The 26,102-nt window shown below is 46.9% G+C and overlaps 3 protein-coding genes across 4 annotated transcripts; 1 reads left to right on the top strand and 2 right to left on the bottom strand.

Annotated features, from left to right (window-relative positions):
- Positions 1-1,526: 1,526 nt before the first annotated feature.
- Positions 1,527-4,200, top strand: LOC142903108 (transcription factor 15). The gene is made up of 2 exons (XM_076048564.1): positions 1,527-2,239; positions 2,991-4,200. Exons 1-2 carry the CDS (start codon positions 1,694-1,696, stop codon positions 3,024-3,026), a joined length of 582 nt encoding a protein of 193 aa, XP_075904679.1. The 5' UTR covers positions 1,527-1,693; the 3' UTR covers positions 3,027-4,200.
- A 182-nt stretch (positions 4,201-4,382) lies between these two features.
- On the bottom strand, positions 4,383-10,837 carry LOC142903107 (eIF5-mimic protein 2-A-like). Its single transcript, XM_076048562.1, has 12 exons — positions 10,685-10,837; positions 9,346-9,418; positions 9,058-9,234; positions 8,854-8,948; positions 8,236-8,301; positions 7,690-7,825; positions 7,494-7,603; positions 7,237-7,407; positions 6,999-7,145; positions 6,762-6,900; positions 6,358-6,480; positions 4,383-5,142 (listed from the first exon to the last, which is right to left on the bottom strand). The coding sequence occupies exons 2-12, from the start codon at positions 9,407-9,409 to the stop codon at positions 5,111-5,113; spliced, it is 1,260 nt and encodes a 419-aa protein (XP_075904677.1). The 5' UTR covers positions 9,410-9,418; positions 10,685-10,837; the 3' UTR covers positions 4,383-5,110.
- Positions 10,838-11,027: 190 nt separating this feature from the next.
- Positions 11,028-26,060, bottom strand: aox6 (aldehyde oxidase 6). 2 transcript variants are annotated; one of them, XM_076048543.1, is made up of 36 exons: positions 25,938-26,060; positions 25,158-25,215; positions 24,992-25,088; positions 24,475-24,583; positions 24,260-24,386; positions 24,011-24,072; positions 23,440-23,523; positions 23,251-23,331; positions 22,989-23,133; positions 20,780-20,872; positions 20,515-20,666; positions 20,339-20,432; positions 20,133-20,242; positions 19,865-20,049; positions 18,988-19,150; positions 18,811-18,888; positions 18,429-18,598; positions 18,186-18,312; positions 17,869-17,991; positions 17,257-17,353; positions 16,902-17,026; positions 16,697-16,830; positions 16,519-16,606; positions 15,397-15,483; positions 15,133-15,324; positions 14,937-15,032; positions 14,371-14,502; positions 14,079-14,174; positions 13,189-13,317; positions 13,022-13,096; positions 12,734-12,786; positions 12,536-12,650; positions 12,371-12,436; positions 12,097-12,285; positions 11,847-12,014; positions 11,028-11,635 (listed from the first exon to the last, which is right to left on the bottom strand). In XM_076048543.1, the coding sequence occupies exons 1-36, from the start codon at positions 25,986-25,988 to the stop codon at positions 11,585-11,587; spliced, it is 4,002 nt and encodes a 1,333-aa protein (XP_075904658.1). In that variant the 5' UTR covers positions 25,989-26,060; the 3' UTR covers positions 11,028-11,584. The 2 variants fall into 2 exon arrangements, with proteins under 2 accessions (XP_075904658.1, XP_075904659.1); XM_076048544.1 differs by having other exon boundaries at positions 23,440-23,517.
- Between the last annotated feature and the right edge of the window lie 42 nt (positions 26,061-26,102).

Genomic DNA, 26,102 nt, shown 5'->3' with positions numbered 1-26,102 from the left:
TCCCTGATTTTTGTTAGTTTTTTTTGTTTTGTTTTGTTTTGTTTTTTAAGAAAATACGGAGACATTTTTTTTATTTATGCATATTATTATTTTTGCACATTCTGCTCAAACTGTGTATCATGTACCATGGCTGGAAACACACCAAGTATTTCATAATGGATATAAAATCACTGGGCGTTTACTGCCCTCTGGTGGCCAAAATAAATATTGCAGCCATGTATGTCACGTAACACTGGGATCAATCTGGTGGATCAAAAGGGCCCTGATGTAAATTGAATGAAAACGTTAACCAGACTTTATGTTCACCCTGAACTTTCATGGGCGCGCACACACACACGCACACACACACACACACACACACACACACACACACATACACACACACTCTTGTCCGTTTAGATATTTATATCCACCCCCAAAGATGGCACTGAAGGTGGACGAGCTAGGGAGGGGAGGGAGGGGAGAGGGGGTCTCCTGTGTGTCCATCCTTGTGGGCACAGTCACAGTGAGAAGGGCCCAGCGGGGTCCACCTGGACTGCTCACTCACTGGAGGCTCCAGCAGAGGCAGCAAAGTCAAGCAGGCGCATGAGCAGCCCACACAGCCCCGAGCCTCCAGTGCCAACAGGTGGGAGAGAAACACACGCGCATGCACGCACGCGCATACATGCACGCACGCATACCCAAATATTACAGAGCTGCAGGTTGAGCGTGTGTGCAGGAAAAACTCTTTTGCAAGTTCTGCAAAGAGAGCCACTTTTTCTCCTGCCCACAGACAAATAAAAAGTGCCAGCACCACAGCAGGAAGTGGCACTGTTCTCCAGATGTTCAGGTGACATTGACACAAAACGGATGTGAAACCAAACCGGTGAGATTGGAGGTGTCTTCACCTTCGTGTGTTGAAAGTGTTGTCTCCACTATTGCCAGCAGCAGAGATGCTTTGGTTGTTGGTCAACACTAACGGCAACCTTTTTTTTTTTTTTTAAGTGAACCAGGAACCTCTCGCACAGAAGTGTAAAACATGATTTTTAGATTACGTTTTTTTTAAATGATTTAATGTCATGATTTCTTCTTTTTTTTTTTTTTTTTTAAAGTCAAAATTATTGCTGTGTTTATTTTTGTTAATATTATTAACATACTAGTATCACAAAAACCAAACATTGACTAAATTTTAAGATATTTTGAAAGATTTCTGCCCAAAATAAGTTTAAAATAAGAGAGAGAAATTTAAAATGTAATAAATAATGACGTTTGTAATGTAGTTTGAGATTTTTCATTATAAGCATCTATTTTGTTTTATTTATTTATCATATTATGCTAAAAGAGTAATACGTTTAAAATAAAATAAACTGAAATCTTGCAGCCATTATTTTACCCTCAAAAACCCGGTTTTCTGCTCCGTGCTCTCGGCCTTGACCCATATCAGTCTGATGCTAATTTAAACCCGCATCTTGCGGCCCGCAACAGGTGCCCTCCCTCCCCTTTTCTCCCTCCCTCCTTCCCACCCACCCTTCTTCTCTGAGCTCCGGCGACCCAGAAATCAGCCGTCAGCCCCCCTTCGGTCACCGGATCGGCGGCAGCTGCTCAGCCCCCCGGTGCTATTTTCACCTCCCCCCCAGGATAAAGTGATGTGCAGCCGCCCGCCCGCACCGAGAGCCCCGCAAGCAGCTGCAGAGAGGAGCAGAGCAGAGCAGTCATGAGGTCCTCAGGCAGGGAGCCCGGCTCCGACCCGGACCCGGACGGCCTGGACAGCGACAGCTCGGACGGCAACTCCACGGGAGGCTGCAGCCCGCGGCCGGAACCGGATGACGGGGGGGCGGGATCAGAGGAGGCGCGCCGGACGGCGACGGCGGCGGAGCACCGGCGCAGGAGAAGGCGGCGACGCGGCAGGGATGCGCGTCTGGCCGGCGCGAGCCAGCAGCGGCAGGCGGCCAACGCGCGCGAGCGGGACCGCACGCACAGCGTGAACACGGCGTTCACGGCGCTGCGCACGCTCATCCCCACAGAGCCGGCAGACCGGAAGCTGTCCAAGATCGAGACGCTGCGCCTGGCCTCCAGCTACATCGCGCACCTGGCCAACGTGCTGCTGCTGGGCGATGCATCCGGCGGCAGTGGCGACTGCGACGGCCACGGCCAGCCGTGCCTGCGCTACCAGGGAGTCGTGCACGGCGCGGGCCCGCAGGTGGGCACGGCCCCACTGCGGCCAATCTGCACCTTCTGCCTCAGCAACCAGAGGAAGCAGGTGAGCGCGACAGGTGTGAAGCCCCGCCCCGCCCCGCCCCGTCCCGTCCGTCCCCCACCCGCAACGCCCCTGCGGAAAGCACGTTCAAGGGATGACGCTCTAAGCGTTTCTTGGAAGTTATGTTACTAGAATAAAGTGGAGCCAAACTGAAGGACAGTTATTTCCGGTCTGTCCGGGTACACTGAAAAAAAAAAAAAAAAAAAAAACCCGATATGTTGAATTAACTTAATTTTATTTCATCAGGTCGTTGCACGAGATAAAATTAACTATTCTTAGCTAATATTTAAAATTAAATGCGTTCGAATTTTAACTGGTCAACGTAATTTATTTTTAATATTTTAGCTTAGTTTAGCTTAACTATTTTGCATATAGAATTTTACTATATTCTTGTACTTTAAGCATAAATAATTTGTATACATTGATTCAATCGAATACTTTCTTTGATGATTGCTTGAGTCCTGTGTTGTGTTTACCACTGCAGAGTGTGAACACAAATAGAGACGAGCAGCTGGCAAGAGGTCAGCCAGATTATGTCACTAGACGGCGCTCAGAGCCAGCGGAAATTAAAAAACTAAAAAAGTATGCTGTCACAAGGGACACTTTAAATCATATTTCAACATCCAGACATCAGGATAAGTTAGCTTTAAAACGTATGTATTTTTAAGCTGTTGTCTAAATACAAATGACATACAAAGATGAAACATTAGTGGGAAAAAAAAGTGCTGATGGGTTTTCTCTCTTCCCTCCACAGCTCAGAGATGGCGGGAAACACTCGGCCACCGTGTGACAACTTGGTTGCCCCCCCCTCCCACCACGTTGTTTACATGCCGACACGTGGCAGAAAAAACAGACTATGTACATACGACTCTTTCTATTTATCGGCTGGATTAATCGGCTAATTGATGGACTTGACGTTCTCTGGTGTTCTGCTGCTGGACCTCTGTGTTTTGGTTGAGCTGTAACCTGAGCCCGTGTGTAACACTGCACCTGATGGCGGGGCGGGAGGTTATTTCTGGCCTCACACACACACACAGACACACTTGCCTGTCCAATCCCCTAAACAGAAAGAAGAAGAAGAGACTTCGTGAAAGCCAGTCACATGACGCAAACTGAGGAGAGGCTGTCAGTTGAGAAGAGAGGACGATGCCTTCAAAGACTGGCGGGAGAAATTACTTTCAATGTGGAGGTGATGGTTGGCCAGACCAATCAGTGCGCCCTGAGGAGGAAGAGGCGAAGCTACAACCAGTCAAGATAGGAACAGGAAGTTTTGCACTGCATCGTGGTCAGTTTGATCACAACAGTTCCTCATTTGAAGAAGAGCAAAGAATTACACCAATGATGTAATTTGCAGCCAGAGTCTGCGAGGTCACGGTCAGCAGCGGGGGTGTTGTTAACCTCTGTGGGACTGTGGGACAATGTTTGTTCATTGAAGCGGGGAAAACTGAAGACTGCACAAAGAGCTGGCACAAGAATGAAGATGTGCCCGATAGATGGCGCTACCGTGCGGCAGTTTAAACTGTTGGACTGGGATAAACTGCTGCAGACAGCAAAGACCGGCTGAGTTTCAGAAAAAAAATGTTTGGTCCCAAATGTGAACTGCAGTTTGTCCTGCAGTCTTCTGCCTGGTCAGGGGAAACATAAAAATAATATGTGCAATGTGGTGTAATGTTTACTTTTGTATCATTGCACAACCTGTTAACACTTTAAAAACAAACAAGGCCCTGGCCTGCAACTGAAACAGGACTAATGAGAATATTTTTTGCAAGTGTACGAAAGTTGGATGCTACCTCAAACCTAGGTGTGGACGTCAAGGCCAACCTCTGAACCTCAACTGTAAGGAAAAAAACCTACTTGAATGTTTTCACGACTACAGTGTCCTTTTTGCACATCACAACTACAGAGAAGCTGCTTCGAGAGAATTAATGTATTTTTGTACAATAAAGGAGAGAAATGCAACCTGGCGTTTGGGAATGTTGGTGAATCTGCATATGAACCATTATTTATATGTATAAAAATATACCGCACCAAAACAAACACAAAGTATATTTTCATTATTACATGTGATGTCATTTTCTTAAAATTTCAACATTCAGTTTAGTAAATAACTCTGTAAATTGATGGGAGATGAATCAGTCAAGCCATCTTTCATTTCAATAATCTTTATTTCATAAAAAAGTCAATTGAATTGTATCAGATTAAAGAAAGTAGAAACCAATAATAATCAATTAGCCGGCGAGGCATCTTACAGGGAGGGAGGGGCCGAGGGAGGGTCCCTGTGGCAGACCAACCACAGCGACGTCGATGCCCCTCCCCCCACAAACAACAGGTTTGCCCGAGAGAAAAGGCCAAGTTTAGAGCCGACAGGAGCCCGACGTGAGCGGGTGGTGGTGGGGGCAAATCAAAAGCGGAAGGGTGTGTGTGTGTATAAAGGGGAGGGGGGGCATTTTGATCCGCTGACGTCACAGTCACGTGATTCAATTAAAAAAAAAAAAAAAAAAAAAGAAAATTAAAAAAGAAAAACTGCACCGGGTCGTCGAGACCACGTGGAATGTTTTTTCCTATCCAGATTACAGGACGACACCCCCCAAAAAATTAAATATATATAAAAATAATAAGGAGAAATAAAAATAGGCTCTTGGATGGATGGACGCCATCATACTGAAAGCAGCTGCGATCAGGACAGAGCCCTTTTCTCTTTAGCCAAAATAACACTTAGATTTGCTGGAGTGGAACAGTAACAGAGTAGCAGACAAAGAAGAAAAAGAAAGGGGTGGGGGTGGGGGGGGGGGGGGGGGGGTTACTGCTCCTGCTTCTACTGAAAAAAAAAGAAAAAAGGAGGGGTCCAAAAAGGTCAACTGGTGGTGGAGGTTTTTAGTCGGTTTCCTCTTCCTCCGACTCAGACTCTGCAGAGAGAAAAACAGTGGAAATTACAGGTTAAATTCTTCAACTCCAGGTATTAAAAATTGTCATAAAAAACATTTCTTTATTTAAATGTTAAATAAGAAAAACGTAAACACACCAGGTGCAACCGTTTCCAGGAAAAAAAATTACCCAATGTCTCCTGAGAAGCTCCAACTGGTCCCAGTGTGACAGGACCAGTCGGCACCCACTGGCTTTGTAAGGGCGTCTCTGTCAGCGTGAAGAGCCCAGACCTTTTCACTACTTCTTCACTGTCTTTTTTTCAGTTTGTTTGCTTCTAACCTGATTTTAGATGTGAAATAAACCATCTCTCTCTTTGCACTTGGTCACTTGTAACTGTTTTGGGGGATCGTATCACAAGTACGCATCTTGAAGCATCTGTTTGCACATGGCATTAACATGCGTCTCGAGCGTGCCACTTGTGATCGCATTAGTGCATTTTTAACCACTGGGGGCAGCAAAGCGCAAAACTACAGCTAGTTTCACCTGAAAACGACTAAGAATCAACTTCCTGTTTGCGGACTATATCAAGTCACTGGTTTTAATTCTACTGCAGCTCGTATGGATCGGAACGAGGAGTAACGACTGTTGGGACAGAGTGGTGACAACTTTATTTTCGGATCAACAGTGGCTGGCAAATTTTCGGATGCAACGTCGCACATTTAATCTCATATGTGGGAAACTGCGACCGCTGCTCCGCTGACAAAATACGCTAATGCGGAGTGAAATTTATTAGCATGCTAATAAACGAGTCTAACAAAAATGATTTGTTTTGGCTTCTTGTTTGTAACTTTACAATGACGACACAGGGAGGTGGGGCGCCGACCAAGTACTTACACGGGAGAGGTGAGTGGAGTAGGCGGTTGTTAAAGTGGACTGAGCTCGCATTCTGTTCACACGTCCGTGACAAATGCGATTTTATGCGAAGCGTCCAAACCACCTCCCCTCTTGGGTATTCGGATGACAAAACGGATTTGGAGTGTTTGCACTTGGTTACTTCGAGTTTTTTGCCGATCGGAATACGAAAAAACGCATGAAATGACCAAGTGCAAACAGGGCCTTTGTGTGACTCCCGGCGTAAACCTAGCGACTCTGGGAGGGGACGGGGGGGGGGGGGGGGGTTAACTATTCTGAGACTCGATGAGAAGCGGCCCGCGACGCGTGCGAGCAGCTGCCGAGCCGTTGTCGTCGGTTCTTACCTTCCTCTGCGTTCTTCAGCCACTCAACAAATTTCTTCATCTGCTCGAGGAAGATGCTCCTCCCTTTGTTGAGGTGGCCGCCAGAGTACCACTTCAGTATGGCCTCCTCGCTCAGGACGTCAGCTGTGAAGGGAGGGGAGGGAGGAGCAGGAAGGGGCGTCAATGAAAGGTACGTTCAGCTAACTTTAACGTTCTGTTTTCAGCCTGCAGCATAGAAAAGGGAAAACATCCGCTGGATTCGGAGGAAACCACTGCACTGCTGGAGCTCTGCCAAGTTGAGTTAGGGGGATCCAAACCTGGCTGGGTGAGGAATCTGCACCCTTTGTGACATCACAAAGCCCAACTAAAAGCATAGTAGTTGAAAACATACGGGGCCTCTGAAAAGCTGAGGTCAGGTGACTCACCTTTGTAGAGCAGCACCACGATCTTGGGGAAGGCCTTCATGAAGTTGATGTTGTCATAACAGTACTCCTGGACCTTCAGCAGCAGGCTGAGCTCCGACTGACCCTGGGAGGTGAAGGCTTTCAGCAGAAGGCTGTATAGCTGCAGGAGGGAGAACGAAGACCATCGCGTCAGGTTCTACCGGCCCACCTGCTTTCAGGTCGCTGGCTCAGGGCGGCACTGGCGCCGACCCGCAGTACCTTCAAGTGTTTGATGGCTTGTTCGGACACCAGCTCCTCCTTCTTGTTCCACTCCACGGAGCTCATGAGGCTGGCCCAGATGATGCCGATCATGGTCTGCTCGGTGAGGCCGGCCTTCTTCATCTCCTCTTTGGTGAAGAGGATGATCTGAACAGAGGAGGAGGCGGAGGCACTTGCATCATCAGACAAGAGAACATTCATTCAACGCTCCATCACCACAAGCTTGGAGCCACCTCACCTCCTTCTGAGGGTCGCCGCGGGACATCTGCTCCTGGAGCTCCTTCTGCAGCTCCTTGCGGGCGCCGATGGATTGCTGGTTGCGGGCGAAGTCTGATAGCTCCTTCAGCCCAGCGTCGGTGAAGTACTTAGAAAAATGCTCGCAGCTCCGTTTGTTGGCAGGGAAAAGCTCCTGAGGAGACGATTCAGAAGGTGGCGTTCAGAAATGGAGAAGGCGGAAGAGGTTTCTCAAACAGCCGCCGTCAGAGCTCCTCTCACCATCAGCCGATTGTCCATGCCCACTTTGCGCAGGCAGGCCGCAACGGAGTTGATGTCCTTCTCGTTGATCCACGACTTGAACAGCTTGACAGCGAAGGCTGCAGACACTCCTGGTGGCGAGACAAGGACACACGGTCAGGCTAAAATAGAAAGATCCCGCAACAAAAAGCTGCAGGTCTCTGGAGCTCCTCCTTACCTTCCTTGACCAGGTTCTCATTGAAGAGGCTGTTGAGGATGGAGGCCGATATGTTGCCGTTGGCCAGCAGGATGCCCGTCAGCATGGCCAGTTTGTTGCGCTCAGACTCCGTGAACCCCTTGAGGAACAGCAGCAGCTACAGAGGAACAGGAAGATCAAAAAAAGAAGGAAAGGAGAAAAGAAAAAACCCACAGCTGTGATTTAAACCAGTCGGGACATTTTTGTTGTGACCGCGGGACAATTCCAGTACTTTACTGGCCGACAACTGGGGAACAATCTGTTCTATCATCTGCTTCTCACGCTTTAACAAGGCTCAATTAAGTGAAAAAAATGTCCTCCAGCAGCGCAACAGCTGTTAAGTCAATCTTGGCCAATAAAAAAAATCTTCTAAGACTAAATTTGACACCATCTGTGGAAATGGATCAACAAGAAGAACGGCAGCTTCACACTAAAACAAAATGCCAAGTTGTTCTTTTAGTGTGCGTGGCATCAGACTAATGGCACCTTAAGCTGCACGTCTGCTTCCCGGCGTGTTTGAGGACTCACCTTCTTGATCTCCTCTTCGAATCCCTTCTCCAGGTACTTGTAACGCCTGATCAGTTTGTTAAAAACCTGTCAGGGCAAGACATCAACGGATTCAATGACTCACTCGCTCACAATGACATCAGAACAACAAGTCATTCCAGATCATAATAAGGTGATTGAGTACTGTAAGAGCCTACTTTTATGTTTAAAGGTTATGATTTACGATTGACTGCGTGTGACGATAACTTTCTGTTTAAGTGTGCTCCCCCCGCAGGTGCAGGTCCATGACTGCACAAGCCCTGCTGAGGCCTCGCAGTGGTGGTTCTTGGCTGTAAAGCACAGTCTTTACACCTTGCTTGCTCAAAGTTTGTTTGTTTGCAAGTGGAAGCTTATTTGTGTGCATATACCATATCTTTTTTTTTGTTACATTATTTCTGGAAGGAAAATAAATCCAGAGCATTCAACCAAATCCAGAGTGATGAAGACAAAAGGAAACGTTGTAGTCACTACATTAGTCTAAAGACTCGCTTGTGGATCCGTTTGTCAGCAACTTAATACAAAGTGTTTAAAATAGATCAAATGTTTAGCGCCATTTTCTCTTAAAACAACCAAACCTTCAGGCGAGCACGTGCTGTATACCTGAGCATATGCTTGCATTGTCTCCAGGTCTTCTTGTGCCGTGAAGAGGCAGTAGTCAGTGCGGGTCATGTCGTCGGATAAAGTCCCACCGGGGGCTGCACAGAGAAGAAAAAAAACATACCTGCATCACTGACTTTCACTTCAACTTGTTGGTGTTGAATTAAAAGCAGGCAAACCAGTTTGCACTCAGACACCTCGCCTCACCCAGCATTCCGCCGGCCACCAGGATGTCAAAGAGTGTCTCTGCATATCGGCGGTAGTCGAGCTTGGCGCCAGAGGCATCCAGGAACTTTGCAACTGCGTCCAAATCAGTGCCAGTTTGGTTCAAGCCGTGTACGATACTTTCTTGAAATTGAGTAGGGTCAAATCTCTCCTTTTCATCTGGTGGGGAGGAAAAAAGAAAGAAAAAAGATCACGCACACCAGGTTCATGAGCAAGGACTTTTTGTTTGAGTGCAAGTGTAGGAAGGAAGTGATACCGGTGGATACAAACCTCTTTTCCTCGTTTTAAAACGCTGGCCTGTTAGCGTCGGCTTTTGCGGCCTTTGATTACTCATAAAAGAGACCTTGGTGTGGAATAAACAATATTAAAAATTAAAATTAAAAACAGAGGGCAAACAGTGTTTGTTAAGACACATGAACACAACACGTGCAAAAGAGGCGGACATGCCCCGAGCTAAAACTGTACCCGAGATAATATCATGCACAGTTGGCGAGAACATAAAAAAAGGAAAGAAAAAAAACATCATTGTTGTTGTGCTTCCTGGCTGCCATTTACATCAACAGCTGTAGGTTATTTTCATCAGATTGCACACACAAGCTGCCAAATTATATGCAGCACCAGTTAAATGCATTACATGTAGAACGTTCACAAATCCACAATATTTATGATTATAAGTAAAGATCGTGTGATTCCGCACAAAATGCACAAACACTTTGACCTTTATCTTCGAGTCCAACTGTGCGGTTTAGTTTAATTTCAACGTGCTCGCGCAGTTATAATTAACCCCAAGTTTGGACCAAAAGTGAATCCTGCACGAAGCCGAGAAACTTTTTTATTTATCATTTATTTATTTTAATTTGAATGCGAAACATTCTTATTGTGTCCTGAACTAAAGGTGTTACCTCGCTAGCCTGGATAATTACAGAGGAAACGGACGGCAAAACAATACAAAGCAGACAAGAGAAGAAAAAAGAAGAAAATCTGAGCAACACTGTCTGGAAGTGGAGACAATTCAGTGACTTAATGTGGCAACATGGCGGAAAGTGACGTTAATCAGACGGCCCAGCCACAAGTGCAAACGTCGAGAATAACATTTCGATGCCGATATAATAACACGGATACTAATCACTGTGTCTCATCCAGGTACAGCCGGCTCATTCCAGGTTAGCGCTGGCTGAATATGGGCCCCCACCATGCGCCGAGCGCCTGCTAATTAGCCGGGCCTTCGCGGTAGGCGGCGAACAACATTTTCTCAACGCTCACACAAACGCCGGTGACTTCTCCCTCGTGAAACCCAAAATCTGTCACGCACATTCTCACCGGGGCACAAAAAGTTGTCAAATTGTCACGACGCAATTTACCTTCAATCGGAATTAAAGAATGAAATGCGATCAACTACTAGGCTAAAAAGGCTAAGCTAGCTTGCCGTGTACGGCAGGAAACTCAAAAGTCGCCCCATGATGGCGACGTTTACCGGATTAAAAGGGGGAAAAAATGTATATACACATATATAATCCAGGCCGCTCGCAGCCGAGCGAGTTCGCGTCGCCGGCGGCGGAGGCGAAGCGTGTGTCCGCGTACGAGGAGAACAGTTGGCGGCGGTACTCACCGAAATTAATGCAGATAAAAAACGGTTGTTAACCAGGGGGGAATCAAAGCAAAGTGACGAATCTTTCCGCGGCCCAAACAAAAAGACCTTCCCGTCGGAACTTCCGCTGGCTCCGCCCGCTGCGCAGGCGCTATTTAACTTCCCTTCCTCCTCGCGGCGGCGAAACGTCCTCAACGCTTCAGTTATCACGTTTACTATTTTGGACTGTGTTCAATTTTGTACGTGTAATTAATTTTTACATTTCGTTGTTACGTTTATTAGAAAATCTGTCTGAGGCGGCGCGTTTTATTCAGAATGTTGTTGTTGTTGTTGTTTTTTGTTTTTTTGTTTTTAAATGGAAATCTGCATGTTAAATACTCATTTAATGTATAGTATTTCACAAGTCACACTCATCCAATTGGTTTTCATGGTGAAACAGAATTCAGAATTCATCATAACTTGGAGCCGGTGCCTGTTTCCAAACCTATTCCAGTCAAACACCTGTTCAACACTTCCTGTCTCTCAGGTCTCTTTACTGATAGAGTGCGCCACCCTGTGGTTAAACAACGCAACTTCTACTAAGCGTGTGCTCCGACAAAAATAAAATACGAAATGGATTCAAAATAGTTGTTATGATAAAAGGAAAAAAAAAAAAAATCAATACGTAGATAAAACGTTTAATTGTCAGTCAGTCACGTGTTGGGTTATAGAAAAACATGGCAAAGCAGTAAATCACAGTAAATGAAGAGCACTGTTAATGAAGGGCGAGAAACTTTCATTTCACTTCATGGTCAATTCAATCAGCTATAAGTGCAATTGCAGGGAAGCTTACAGGTTTTAAGTAAAGCAGCAGTTTGAGTGCATCGCTGAAACATCTGGATTACGTTCCGTCACAGTTGTCGGGAAAAAAAACTTCAGGTTTTAGATGTTCAAAGCCCACGGTTGAAAAGATCCTGGCTCGCTGACTGGAACCTGTAAAAAAAAAACAATAATACAAAATTAATACACTTTTAGTGATTTACTCAACACAATTCCAAATGTGTTATTTATTCTTATTTCTATATTTTAATTTTAATCAATTGTGAGTTCATTTAAAACGATCATTAAATGTCATTGGATTTAAATTAAAGAACTGACTTTAATTTTACATGAATTTGAAAATTAAATTTTCTTTTATTTGTACCATCTTGGTGAAGGGAGAGGAGCAGGCCAGACAGGCTCTCTCCGGCGTGGCGGGGCTGTTGAGGCTGAACAGACCGAGTGCACCGGACTCGGAGCGGGCGGCAGCCACAGCGTCCTTGATGGCGAAGAAGACGGAGCTGCCGAGGAAGACCGTGGGTTCGCCGATACCCTGCAGAACCACAGTGAACATAAGCACGGGCTTTTAACAAGGCACACACACGGTCTTCCTGGAACACAGCATGACCTCTGACCTTTGAGGAGTAGATGGCGTGGGGGTTCTCCGAGTCCGGCAGCAGGTAGACGTTGAAGCGAAGCGGAACATCGCACACGGCCGGGATCTTGTATTGGGACGGGCCGCGGGTGTACAGCAGGCCCAAGGGGGAGTACTTGAGCTCCTCCATGGTGAAGAGACCCATGCCCTGCATGAAGGCCCCTTCGATCTATCAAACACAGGCAGAGAAGACGGACCAGTGACAACGGAGAATCTCAGGAAACCCGCGAGGTCACCGGCGCCGACCCACAAACCTGCCCGATGTCCACTGACGGGTTCAGACTTTTCCCGATGTCCACCACCAGGTCTGCCCTCACCGTCTGCAGACAGACAGACAGACAGACAGACAGACAGACAGACGGTTAGAATGTCGTGAGCGGCACCGTGTGCTCTCAGATGGCGGTGGTGGCGGCTCGGACCCGGTACTCTCCCGTCAGGCAGTCCAGCTCCACCTCGCTGCAGCACACGCCGAACGTGAAGTACGTGTACAGCTTCCCCTTCTTCTTCTCCCAGTCCATGTTGAGGTCGGGACCCCTGGGGCGGCGCACATGCAGGAAGGAAGTGGGTTTTACAGACACACCCACGCAGCAGCGAGCTCACAGTGAAGGTGGCTGTACCTGTAGAATCCTGAGGCTGATAAATTCACCCTCTGGAAAAAGGCTGCTCCCACCTGAACACATTCACATTTATATTTATAGATATATGTATGTATGTATGTATGTATGTACGTATGTACGTATGTATGTATATATATGTGTATATATATATGTGTATATATATATATGTACACACACACACACACACACACACACACACACACACACACACACACACACACACAAACATACATATATACACACATATATGAGATTTTAGGTCTTTTTCTGGGGGTGGTGGGGTCGTACCCAACTCTCCCATGGTCCTTTGGGGTTCTTCTGTCTGAAGGGCTCAAGCCGCTGGTAGAGAATCTGACAGGCGTTCTGGACAGCAGGAAAGGAAAGGAGGCGGTGAACGAAGATGCGCCTACAAGTGGGCGGGGCCCAAAAAACAGGACGCGGAAGCCCGGCATCACCTGGACCGCCATGCCGTTGGAGTCGGTGCCAAAGGAGGCGGCCGACAGCGAGTTGTTGGGGACGGCGCCGGTGCTGGACTCGCTGATGTAGATCTTGGAGGCAGGGATGTGAAGCTCCCGACTGGCCACCTGGTGGAGAAGAGTCGAAAATCGTTTTTTTTTTAATCCATCAACATCATCCCGAGCTCTGAACTCGGAATATCTTGTACATGGACAATTCACCTGCACTTTATTGCACCATAACATGCATAATCAATATGTGTATATATATATATATATATATATATATATATATATATGTATATATGTATATACATATACATATATATGTACAGTAAAAGTTAGATTAGATTTGTAGTTCATTTTTTGTTCTTAAATTTCGTTGTATTATTTCAAAATGATTGCACTATTATTATTATTATTACTACCACTACTATTATTGTTATTTCACTGGTGTTATCATCACTACTATTGCTGCTGATATTATTATATATTTATGCATTCCATTGTTTGCTGCTAATTACATTACATTATATCATATTGTATAGCATTGTATAGTAGTGCATAACACTTCAAACACCGTTATCCTTATACTTGCCACTTTTTAAGAAATCTTTTTAACTTGAAATGTTGTACTTTTGTATATTTGTAAAACTTACATTCAACTGCCACTTGCCACTTTTCAAATTCTCTTTTTTACTCTGTCTTTATTCCTTGCATGCACAAACACGTTGGGTTTTGCCAAACCAACATTTCACTGCCATGTAACAAGACGTGAGAAGTAAAATACAATCTTTTGAATCTTTGACTCGGTCTTTAGACCCCAACCAAACCATTTTTTGTTGTTGTTTTTTGTCGTCAAAGAGAGTAAAATGGCACAGATGGCGCACCTGCTGCATCTTGGTGTGGACCCCCTGACCCATCTCCGCCCCACCGTGGGTCACCAGCACCGAGCCGTCCTTGTAGATGTTGACCAGAGCGGCGGCCTGTTGGGGCGGGGACACTGTCATCGTTTGTAGTGGACTCCTGACAGCACAACAATGAACGCGGCCTCGCCCTCGGAGGAGGAGTTTCCACTCAACTTCACACATGTACCCGGGTTAATCAAGTTATTTTACTGTTCGCTGATCCATTTGATCTTTCAAACCCCGTCTGTCTGTGAGTGATGAACTCAAGGCCAACCTGAGACAGGACGCTGATCCCGTAGCCCACGCCGTACTTGATGGGGGTGATGGCCACGCCCCTCTTCTTCCAGCGGTTCTGCTGGTTGAAGTGCAGGGCTGCCTGGCGGCGGGCGGCATAGTCCGACTTGACCTTGAATGAATGAATGTATGAATGATTGAGTGAAGGCTTTATTTCAAACATATATGTGTATGTATACTGTACATACACATATATATATGTATATATACATATACATATATATACATGTATATACATGTATATATATGTATATATATATGTATACACATGTATATACATATATATGTATGTATATACATGTATATATATGTATATATAAATATATGTATGTAAATATTTAACAAAAACAAAGGAACAAATGAAGACACCTAAATCAGTCAAGAACAAATACAAATATTTGTTTTAAAAAAGGAGCAGGTAATCCTCCACCTTGTCCACATCGTGGTCGTCATTTCTATACAACCAGTTTTTTATTGTTTCTTTTTCACATGCAGTAAACCAATGCCAAAAATGGGAAAATAAATAAGCGGTAAACATGTGCAAACCTTGCAATCCTCCCAGCAGCGCAGCAGTGTGTCAGGGCTGAACTCCAGGCCGTAGTGGGTGGTGGACGGCCCACGGTAAAAGTTCATCTCCTGGACCTGGAGGGGCGAGGAGATCAGAAATTATGGTGGGGGTGAGGGCAGGGCGGAGGAGGGGCACTCCCAAAGGTCGTCAGGGGGTCAGGGACCCGGTAACCACCTCGTAGGTCGGGCGCCCCAGCAGCGTGGCCACGTCGTCCAACATGCTCTCCACCACCGTGAGGGCCTGCGGCACCCCGAAGCCCCTGAAGGCCGTGTTGGACGGCAGGTTTGTTCTGCAGGCGGTGCCGCGGCCACGCAGGTTGGGGATGTTGTAGACGTTGTCCATGGATATCAACATCTTCTCCATCACCTGCGTGGGCAGAGGAGGGGGGTGAAGAGAATCTCAACCGCCACAGGGGGGCAGAGAAGGTCGCTAACCAACCATTAAGGAGTCATCCAGCGTGTTTCCGCCCAGGATGTAGTACTGAAGGTCTGCAGCCAGGATGCGGCCATCGTTCATGAAACCCACCTAGAAGAAGTTTCTAAGCATTAACAACACAAGTCCCTTTTTCCCTTAAAGGTCCAGTGTGTAAAAGTTGGCCTGATTTATGATTTTTATATTGGTAAAAGCTTAATATACTGCCCACAAATACATGAATGGGGGACAGGGCTTTTTCTGTAGCTGGTCCCAGCTCTGGAATGCCCTTCCCTTCGACATCCGTGCAGCCCAGAGCTTTGGTGCCTTCAAATCGCTTTTAAAGAGTCATATCTTTTCCCTGGCTTTTGAGTAGCTCTTCTGACTAATTTCTCATTATTATTACTATTATTATTATTGTTATTAGTAGTAGTAATAGTAGTAGTAGTATTTTATTATGTTTATATATAGGTCAATGTATATGCACTCTAATTGTGAAGCACTTACGGCTCTGTCGTTTGTAAATGTGCCACATAAATAAAAATAACTTTATTTGACTTGATGAATAAAAGTGTATACTCGCAGTACAATAAAAGTAATTTAGTTTTCCTGCCCTTGGAATGGTTCATATTTCCATATAAAAATAAACATATATCAAGGGTCTTGCTCAAAGTTAGTTGCCGTCTTGCGGCGCCACATTTCTAAGGAAGCCCGGTGTGGACATTCCAGTCTTTTGTATTTAGGGTGAATGCTGGCATCCTCAGATAACCACCAAATCTACAAACCTACAAACGAAGAAGGTGGACCAGGAATGAGAGGTTTGTGCGAAAAGGCCACCGTAGTTGACTAGCAAGTTCAGGAGGGGGAGAGATCTAATCTGAATCTAAACTAGCGCTAATGCAACCGCTTGGTGTCGCTGTTTCTTCTCAAAATCTCCAAATATTACACACTTGACCTTTAAATACCTAAAATATCAGACCATGATATGAATCTCGACAATCGGAAATCAACTTGGAAGGTGATTGGACGAAACCTTCTTCCCATCCTAGAGGATGCCTGGAGGGCTCAAATAGTTGTTACAGATCTTAATTTTTTGTCAAAGACTCCTCTCCCACTAAATAGAAGTAAAACTTTCAAAGATTTTCTGACTTTGTATTTTCCCAACAAAGGGTGGCGCCCTCCCGTGATCAACATGTCGTCACCGCGGTCCAGGACGCAGCGCACTGCACGGTTGGTCCTGAGCAAAAACACAAACAATAAAAATACAAATCAGTGATTTGGAACGGGAGAAAAAAGTTAATAGATCAATTTTAGAAAAGGGACTCACTTCCAAGCAGCCACGGACGTGATGCCAGCCAGGATGGAGGTCTTGGTCACCTTCCCCCCGAAGGCTCCGCCAATCCGCTTAACGTGACAGGTGACCCTGTTGGACGGGATGTCCAGCGTCTCTGCCACCACTTCCTGATTTTTGACAGGAGTGAGTTGAGTCTCGCCCCGCCCCCGTCTGTGAAGTTGGTCTCTTCTCTTCTCACCTGTACCAGTGTTGGCCACTGGGAGGAGATGTAGACGTTGAGCTCCCGCTCCTCGCCCACAGGGACCACCAGCATGCTCTGGGTCTCCATGTAGAAATGCTCCTGGCCGCCCAGTCGGAGCTCCCCTGAGGAAAGTCGGTCAAAAAAACAGACCGTGTTTGGGCTCCAGAACCGACTGAACGGATCGAGTTCAAACGCAGCAATTAGCTTCATTTTTCACTTGTTTTAAACACAGAACAATAAAACCAGGTACAGTCCTGAAGATATTCTGGTGCAAATGTTGGGGTTAAATTCACGTTAGTGTTGGTCAGTCACTGGGTGGACTGTGCATTTAAGACTCTCAGCTCCTCCTCACCACTGTGCACTCGGTCGACTGTTTTGAAGGCTTCCGTCACGTCTCCCCTCTCAAGCACTCGGCGTGGCTCGAAGAAGGACGACCTCCCCATGGCTTCCTAGTCAGTGCAGAAATACCCCTGAGTACATGACAATAATAATAATACACAATAATAGATTTTAATGTATAGAGCACTTTACATCAAATAAGTGTTCTCAAAGTGCTTTACAGTAGATAAGAGCATTAGAAGCATTGAAAAAGCTTGCTAAGCTAGGATATATATATATATGAAATTATGCTAAGATAAAGAGGCTAAGGCTAAGGCATGAATGAGGCTAAAACATCAGATATGAAATGATGCTAAAGACTGAAAAATCAGGGAAATAACACATGTATATACACACACATATATATAATAATATATAATATATATAATAAATAATATATATATATATTATTTATTTCCCTAGCAACTTGATTTAAAAAATACATATATATATCTATACATATATATCTATATATATATAGATATATATGTATATATATATTTTTTTTTTAAAGGTAGTTTTTTTGTTGAAAAACATCCACAGACACAGTGGCGCAACATGGCAACGTGTCCACTCGACCTCTGACCTCAAAGGTGAAGACAGGGTCGGGCAAGTCCTCGTAGTCGACCCTGACAGCTCGGGCTCCTCGCTTGGCCAGCGCTCTGCTCTCGGCCACCACAGCGCAAATCATCTGGCCGACACACGACACCTGCGGTGCAATGAGACAGCAAGGAGGAGGAAGAATAAGGAGGAGGAAGAGGAGGACACCGCCGTGTGGTGGAGGAGGGCATGGCAGGAGGGTGAGTGGGAGCAAGCGAGGAAGGGAGAGAGCGAGAGAAGTGGCTTGAGTGACTTTTTAAAAATACATATATATGTTTTTTACTTGTGCATGGGGAAGCCGACCTCATTCTCAGCCAGCAGCTCCTCATCGTAGCCGAACTGGGAGCGGACCTTCTTCCCGGGGATGTCGGCCACCGTGATGACGTCCACCACACCGGGGATCTGCAGAGCCTGGCTGAAGTCCACGCCTCTGTTCCACATATACACACGCACAAACACACACACACACGCACGCACAAGACGACAAGAAGGTTTTTTCGATGGCCAGAAACAGAAGTGGACTGATGTGTTTTTTTCTTCCCCTACGTGATCTTGGCATGCGCCCTGGAGCTGGTGACCAGCGCCAGGAAGAGCTCGCCGTCCACCTTGGGCATGTCGTCGCAGTAGACCGCCTCGCCCGTGGCGTGGCTGATGGCCGAGCGGTGCATGATGGGACGGCCCACTGGGTCCTGGTGGCTCTGGTCCTGGGGGACGTGCTGGGGAAGAGGAAGAAGAGGAGAAGGTGGAGAGAGAGAAGGAGTAAGAGTAGGGGCAGGAGGGAAAGGTGGAAGAGGAGGAGGAGGAGCAAGATTAGGGAGGAGGAAAAGGAGGAAGAGGAAGAGGAGGACAAGGAGGAAGAGGAAGAGCAGGGGGAGGAGTCAGCCTGGACATTCCCAGCATTGTGTGGAAGTGTGAAGAGCTTCCCAACCTGGAACTCCTGCAGGCTGGGGTGGATCTCCCTGGGCAGCGGCTCGATCCTGGCAGGAACATCATGCGTGACGACGTTCTGATGAAACAGGAAGTAGTTTTACAATCATAACTAAGCCTGCATCTAGTTGGAGAGGAGAAATAAGCGGTGGGAGAGGGCGTGTCCGGGGCCGTGTACCGTCTCCCTGAGCTGGTGCAGGACCTCCAGGTGGAACTTGAAGAGGAAGCTCAGCGTCAGTGAGCGCCGGAACTCCACCTTGGCGCCGGGAGCTGAGGGCGGCAGCACCAGCTCCTCTAGCAGCACCTGGTAGGCCTGCGACAGGGTCTCCTCGCACCAGGGTCTGCAGCAGGAGGAGGAGGAGGTGAGAAGACGAGTCGTAGAGACACTGAAGGAGCTCCAGTCAGTGCGTGAAAGAAGTGAAAGGTCCGGCGTGTAATATTTGTAGATTTTGAAGAAGAAACAGTGACATCAAGTGCTAACAGACTGCAGCGTCTCAGCGTCTCAGTGTCTCGCCTCCCTGTGAACTACGGTGGCCTGTGCACCTAAACCTGGATACCTTGTCCACCTTCTTCTACGTTGGTTTATTTGAGAACATGAGCGCTCACCAGTACTCAATGTATATATAAATGTATATATATATATATATATATACATACATATATATGTGTATATATATATGTATATATGTATATATATATATACATATATATGTGTGTATGTATATATATATATGTATGTATATATATATATATATATATATATATACACATATATATATATATATATCTACACATATGTGTGTGTGTGTGTGTGTGTATATGTATGTATATATATATATATATATATATATATATATATATATATATATATATATATACATATATATATATATACATATATATATATATATATATATATATATATTGTGTGTGTGTGTGTGTGTGTAGATATATGTATATATTCTATATTTTACAAATGTAAAATCATATATCGAGACAAATGTTACACACTGGACCTTTAAGAAGAGGAAAAACAAAAGAAGAAGAACTCAGACTTGGACACAATGGCGCTGCAGGTCTTTGCAGCGGCGACGGTGGCCGGGCCCACCCCCCCGAAGTAGACGCTCATGTCCTGGACAACGGCAGAGCCCTCGGAGAAGAGCACCCTCATCCCGGCCGCCACCGTGGCGAAGGCGCTCTCCTTCCTCGGAGCGTGGCGGAAGGCCCGCACCAGCTCCCCCTGCAGGACAAAAGAGGATGGGGGAGGGGGGCATGTTATTTTTAATTCAGTCTCAATTTCGCAAGAGAGAAATGAATTCAGACCTTAGTGGTGAAGGGAATAAAAACAGAGAGGAGAATCTCCTCCGGCTTCAGGGACGTTTTCCCGAAGCCCACAAAGAAATCCTGATTCAGAGGGACCTCACGTCTGCCACCTGGTGGAAGCACAAGGAAGTGCTGGTGGGTTTTTTTCCACACATTTTTTATGGTGAATTTTTGTTAATGTAGTTGCAGAGTTTTTCCAAGCGTACCGTCTGATATGACACTGACTCTGCTCTTCCCAGCGGCGAGAACCGGGTTCAGGTCCGAGTTTGGATATGCACTCATGATGTTTCCTCCAAGAGACTAAAAATGGGCCAAAGTGTAAAAGAAAAACAGAATAAAAACAATCAATAAAAAATTTCTTTGGAGTGCAAGGGCGACTCACGGCGACGTTGCGGATCTGCTGGCTGCCCACGTTGCCCAGCTGCTGGATTAGAGCTCGGATCAGCTCCGTCTTCTCCTGAGGGAACTGAGGAAGCAGCTTTTCCAGCAGGGCCTGCAGCTGGGCCAGACTGTTGCCTGCTCCCACCCAAACACCTGCACACACACCAGCAGTTTGCCTCTTTTCATACATTTATTGGAGGTGAAAAAGAAAAAAAACATACATAAATATGCAAATATGCATAAACCAAACAAAGCCGGAGACCCACCGTCTGGTGTCTGGGAGAACTGGAAGAGCTCGGGGACTCTGGTCGGGGAGATGACCAGGGGATGAAAGACTCCTTTGAACTTCACGTCTGGACCTTAAAACACAAGGGCATCCACAAGCCTCAGCTACCGTTAAACCTCCCAGTCACAGCCTCAGGTGTTCTCAGGTGCCTCTTCTGGTCAATAGGAACCAACTAGGAACCTCATCTACGATTCTAGAGTTCACAGGGAACCTTTTCATGTCCTTCTCAGAGAGCAGGAGCTCTGGTCGCACAACAGGGGCAAAATGAGTGACAATGTGTTGATTTTGACAGAAACTGTTACTGCTTAATCAAACTCGTCGTACAAGAGGCCAGTGATCATTTATAAAATATTAAATTTCATTTTTTTTTTTTTTTTTAAATCATTGTTTCTCTGATTGTGCAAAGTGCTTTGAGACGTCTTTGGATGTGATTTAGCGCTGAACAAATAAAAGTTGAATAAATGAGAATTACATGGGAGCAGTTTTACCCTGAATCAAACAGGGCAGTTTTATTTTGCTGTTTGGAATTTATTTAGAACAGGAGAAGTTTGTACAGGGTGAAGGTGTGGAGGAGGAGGAGTAGTCTGAGTGGGCGGAGCCATCATATGGAGGGAGGGCTGTGATTGGCTCATCCAGCCGTGTCTCCGCCCCGCTGCTCCTGCCTCCTCCTCCTCCTGAGAACGAAGCTCCAGAAGCCGGTGGGCTGCTGCTGCTGCTGCTGCTGCTGCTTCTGCTTCTGCTTCTGCTTCTGCTCCTCTTCCTCCTCCTCTTCCTCCTCCTCCTGCTGCCGGCTCTCCTTCCTCTCCTGCTGCTGCCTCCTCTTCCTCTCCTTCTTGGCCGCCTTCTCCACCTGCTTATGCATCTTCCGCTCCTGCTTCTCCCTCTTCTTAAGCTGCCGCCGCTCCTCCTTCTCCTTCCTCCTCTTCTGCTTCTCTGTCCACTCCTCCTCCTCCTCCTCCTCCTCCTCTTCCTCCTCCTCCTCCTCCTCCTCCTCCTCATTTTCCTCTTCCTCCTCCTCCTCCTCCTCCTCACTCTCAGCTTGGTGGCTTGACTCCTCCACCATAGCCTCTTTTCCTCCTCCATCCCTGGGGTCTGGGGCAGCTGCTTCCTGTTTGGGGGGGTCGCTCCTCCTTCCTGTCTGGTTCTCGGGCAACAGCCAGCGGTTCTCCTCGGCCGACAGCTCCCCGTGGAACTTGTCGTGCAGGAAGGCGTAGTACCTGAGTAGCTCCTGCTTGGCGGCCTCCAGGTCCCAGCAGAGGGCGTCGTTGTTCTTGCGCAGGTTGACGATGTTGTTGTCCTTCTCCGACAGTTGGTGCTCAAAGTCGCGCACCTTGTTCTGCAGGAGCTGCTGCAGCAGCGAGATCTTGCCGTGCTGCTCCTCCAGGTTGGAAATCTCCGACTGCTGCTCGCAGCACTTGACCTTCTCCGCCTCCAGGAAGGCCCTCATCCTCTCCACCTCCTGGCTCTGGCGGCTGTGCAGGGCACTGGCCTGCTCCAGCTTCAGCTGGAAGCCGCTCTTCAGGCAGGCGATGGTCCTCTCGTAGCGCTCGGCGCTCTCGCGGTGCTTGGCCCGCTCGGCCGCCATCTCGCCCTCGCGGTCCGCCACCAGCATCTTCACCCGTCGCAGCTCGTCCTTGAGATTGGACATCTGGAAGGTGAAGTTCTCGCGCTCCCTCAACCACAGCTTCTTCTCCCACACCAGGGTGTTGAAGCACTCCAGGACCTGCTGCCGACTCAGACTGCGGGGGTCCGGGACCTCCAGTGCCTGGTTGGTGTCGCCACACTGGTTCCTGGTCTCAAGCTGTTCGCTCTTCAGATCCATTGAGATGTTTTTTTTGGTTGTTTTTTAATAGAATACTGTGATGCCTCCTGAGATTTTTCAGCCACTGCTTCTCCTTCTTCTCCAATCAGATGCAAGGACAACCTCCAAGGGTTTCCCTTTTAGATGCTTTCCTTTAATGTGCCCTGCAGAGTTCTTCACAACTATGATGTCATCATCAAAGACGGAGCCGGATTACCTTCTGCTCGTTACAAAAACAGTCCAAGTTCTGACATTAAAGCCAGAATAGTGAAGGATACTTGACCCAATTGGCTTCCAGATTCGCCATTGTCAACCGTCTGTTTTTCTGTCTAAATCGGTTTCATTTGCCGTCGTGCAAAAGCAAAAAAACACGTGTGGGTTCCCTCACCGACGTTGGTGTTTCCGACGACCAGCGGGGCTTTCGGGTTGCGGCTCTTTAGCTCCACCAGCTGGTCCAGCGTTGCTGGAGACACCCAGCTCATTCTCTCGCTGCGGAACGTGAGCAGCTGCGGGTTCGACGCCTCCGACATCAGCTGCGGACACAGAGAGTTGGTGCATGGCTCAGGGGCGCACGACCAGTCAAACAAGCCTCACACTGCCCCCTTACGTCCATCGTGAAACAATGCAACTGGGTTGAAAAAGAAACTCACAATGAGCTCAGGAGGGAAGATGAGCTCCTGCGTGGGGTCCAGAGGCAGGAATTCCTCCTTGTTGAACAGCTTTGGGGCCTCCTGGGAAAGATTAGTTAATTAGTAATATTACTAATATTAATTAGTGAAATACCAAACAATAAACAAAAGCCAGTAAAGCGAAAGCAGCAGGACAGGAAGTGAACTCACATCCTCTGGTTCCTCTGGAGTTCCCTCCAAGTCCCGACAACAAGTGGCTGAGCCGTTGACTTGGCAGCAGTTGGACTCCTGCTCCTGTCAGACAGACACTTGTTAACATTAATATTTTCTTAACAATGATGCAAGTTCCTTCTGGTTTTAACACACGTTTTATGATCACTAATTCCATTTATTGTCCAGCTGACCCTTTTTTATTATTGTTCACGCCTCTTTGGTCAGTTTGAGTGGATTAAATTTTTATTTTATTTTTCAGTCATGTCTCGGTTTTTAAGTTTGAGCTGCTTCCCCCGGCCGAGTCAGACCAAAGAATGTAAAAATGGTACCCATTGCCTCCCTGCTTGGCACTCAGTATTCGGGGTTGGACTTGGGGGGTTAGATCACCCAATGATTGCCGGGCGCGGCACTGCTGCTGCCCACCGCTCCCTCAGGGGATGGGTCAAATGTGGAGGACAACTCAACTTTTGCATTCTTCGGGATGTGACAATCACTGGGACTTTAACTTTCACTTTCAAGCTCCTTCCACTGTGAGGAGGAGCAACGTGGTGAGAAGGCGGAGAACCACCTGGCAGAAGGTCCTGCAGCCGTCGATGATGGGTCGATAGCCGGTGCAACGGCACAGGTTACCTGCAGAGCGTGTGTGCGCGCGCACACACACACACACACACACACACACACACACACACACACACACACACACACACACACACACACAATACCAACACAAACGATCATAAAAATGCCATCTTCACACAAAACAAGCTATCTATGGAGACTTGAGGGAAAGAGACTCAGAAGTCCTGATACAACTCACCCGCCAGAGCCTGTGTGATGTCGTCCAGGCAGATCTGAGGCTTATTCCTCAGCAGAGTGTACATGGACATCACCATCCCCGGCGTACAGAAGCCGCACTGCGAGCCGTGAGCCTTGGCGATGCGCTCCTGCCGACACAGCATCCAGGTCAGGGAGGAGGACAGTGGGGGGAGAGGAGGGAGGGGAGAACAGGTGGCTCTGGTTGGTGAAGGTCACCTGCACCGGGTGGATCCTGGTCTTGGTGCTGCCCACGCTCTCCACCGTGGTGATGGCAGCACCGTGCAGCTGGCATAGCGGCAGCAGACAGGCGTTGGCCGAGTGATGTCTAGGTATGACAGTCAAGGCTTGCATGATTCAGTATCATCATTTCATTCACTTTCGTACGAGCCAAACTCTTCCTTAGTCAGTTGGAATTTGGGAATACGATCAGTTTCTTATCATTAATCAATGAAATTTTATAACAAAGGTCAAAGAAGATCTGGATTCTTATAATGCCTTAGAATATTAAGTCTGTCTTGTATTATAATTGTTATTGCAAATGTTTCATTGTAATTATTATCATTATTATTATCATAGGAACTGATAGGAATGTATAACCAATGTTGTGTGAACCTGCAATGTTGTGTGAAGTGTTCCCGCACCTTGCTCTCCCACATTTGTCTTCTCACTGGGAATCACTGTTTACCTCTGGTCCAGACCAGATCTGCTCCCTCAGTTTGTCCCCAAAGGATACGCGATGGTCTTGGTGGTCGGTAGGTAGCGTGACACCATGACCGTGCAGGCGCCGCATCCTCCGCCGCCGCAGCCGTACTTGGTCCCCGTCAACCTCACTGAGGCGGCGAGTCAAGGAGGGAACCAGCCTACGCTAAGAAAGATGTGCTGTGGCTATGTAAGGATACTCCTCTGTCTGAGGAAGGACAGCAGGTTGGTCTCCGGGTCGGCATTCTCCTCTATCACCTGTTAGAACCAGGAAAACGCCAGTTAGTCAGCTGGTTCTTTGATTCGTTAAAAGGCCGTGCAGGTCAAATTTAGTGACACCTAGGGGTCAAAAAGAACACTTCAGACGGCGTTGATCTTGCATGTCCCTTGTTCCAGGGTGAAATTTGCCAAACCTTGAAACGACCCGCGTGATGTGCAATAGCAATGGATGATTGTGATCAATCACGCTTCAGCGATTGGACATGACCCTTATCTCGTTTGCTTTTAATGTAACAGAACTTGCCAACAAAAAGGGTCCCAAAGGGCACTGAAGGTAGAGGTACAAAATTGGTCACACCGTCAAGAGAGCTGCAGTTCAATAATTACTGCATTGCAATACGGGGAAGAAATTTTAATTCCGAATATCTTAACTTAATCCTGTGATCAAGTTATCAATTACAATTCATTTTAAGAAAGTGTGTTGACATTTCCAAATTTCTGTCACAGAGTTCCGCGCACACTACACAACACTCGATATCTACTTCGATATTTCATTCTGATACAAAATATCAAACTTGACGCGGTCACCTAGAGGAATCGCCAAAGCGAATCAGAAAGACAAAAAAAGATTTCGCATATTTTATTTGCCAGTTCTTGTGGACACTCGGAAGTTATGCAAAGACAGAAACGGTACGTCAGCTAGTAATTCGTCTCGGCGCCGATTTGACTCGACTTTTTAAACGCGGAAAAGTGAAACGTACCTTTTTCCCGTTGATAAAGAAGCACACATTATCTCCCTTGGATGAAGACATCTTTCATGCGTAGTGAACTGAAGCGGTCTGGAAAAACCTCTGGGGAAATACCACACTTCCGTGTTTGGACACCTTCAAAATAAAATGTCAACCAGTTAAATGATTCAGATAGCG

The sequence above is a fragment of the Nelusetta ayraudi genome, unplaced genomic scaffold (genome assembly GCF_046127955.1).
Source record: "Nelusetta ayraudi isolate G7.1 ecotype Tasmania unplaced genomic scaffold, CSIRO-AGI_Nayr_v1 ptg000106l, whole genome shotgun sequence".
In the NCBI taxonomy this organism is placed as follows: domain Eukaryota; kingdom Metazoa; phylum Chordata; class Actinopteri; order Tetraodontiformes; family Monacanthidae; genus Nelusetta; species Nelusetta ayraudi.
The sequence above is the reverse complement of the archived record's forward strand: the minus strand, read 5'-3'. Positions and strand labels throughout refer to the sequence as shown.

Bases quoted from the DNA above. Each gene is read 5' to 3' on its own strand.
- LOC142903108 (XM_076048564.1), top strand. From the start codon at position 1,694: ATGAGGTCCTCAGGCAGGGAGCCCGGCTCCGACCCGGACCCGGACGGC. The intron at 2,240-2,990 runs GTGAGCGCGACA...TTCCCTCCACAG, and splicing joins TCAGCAACCAGAGGAAGCAG to CTCAGAGATGGCGGGAAACA.
- LOC142903107 (XM_076048562.1), bottom strand. From the start codon at position 9,409: ATGAGTAATCAAAGGCCGCAAAAGCCGACGCTAACAGGCCAGCGTTTT. The intron at 8,949-9,057 runs GTGAGGCGAGGT...TTCTCTGTGCAG, and splicing joins GGTGGCCGGCGGAATGCTGG to CCCCCGGTGGGACTTTATCC. The intron at 7,826-8,235 runs GTGAGTCCTCAA...GTTCCTCTGTAG, and splicing joins TCGAAGAGGAGATCAAGAAG to CTGCTGCTGTTCCTCAAGGG.
- aox6 (XM_076048543.1), bottom strand. From the start codon at position 25,988: ATGTCTTCATCCAAGGGAGATAATGTGTGCTTCTTTATCAACGGGAAA. The intron at 19,151-19,864 runs GTCTGAGTTCTT...CTCCTGCTGCAG, and splicing joins TGCAGCGCCATTGTGTCCAA to ACCCTGGTGCGAGGAGACCC. The intron at 12,286-12,370 runs GTTTGTGGGTCG...TGTGTTTGATAG, and splicing joins CGTCAGTGGACATCGGGCAG to ATCGAAGGGGCCTTCATGCA.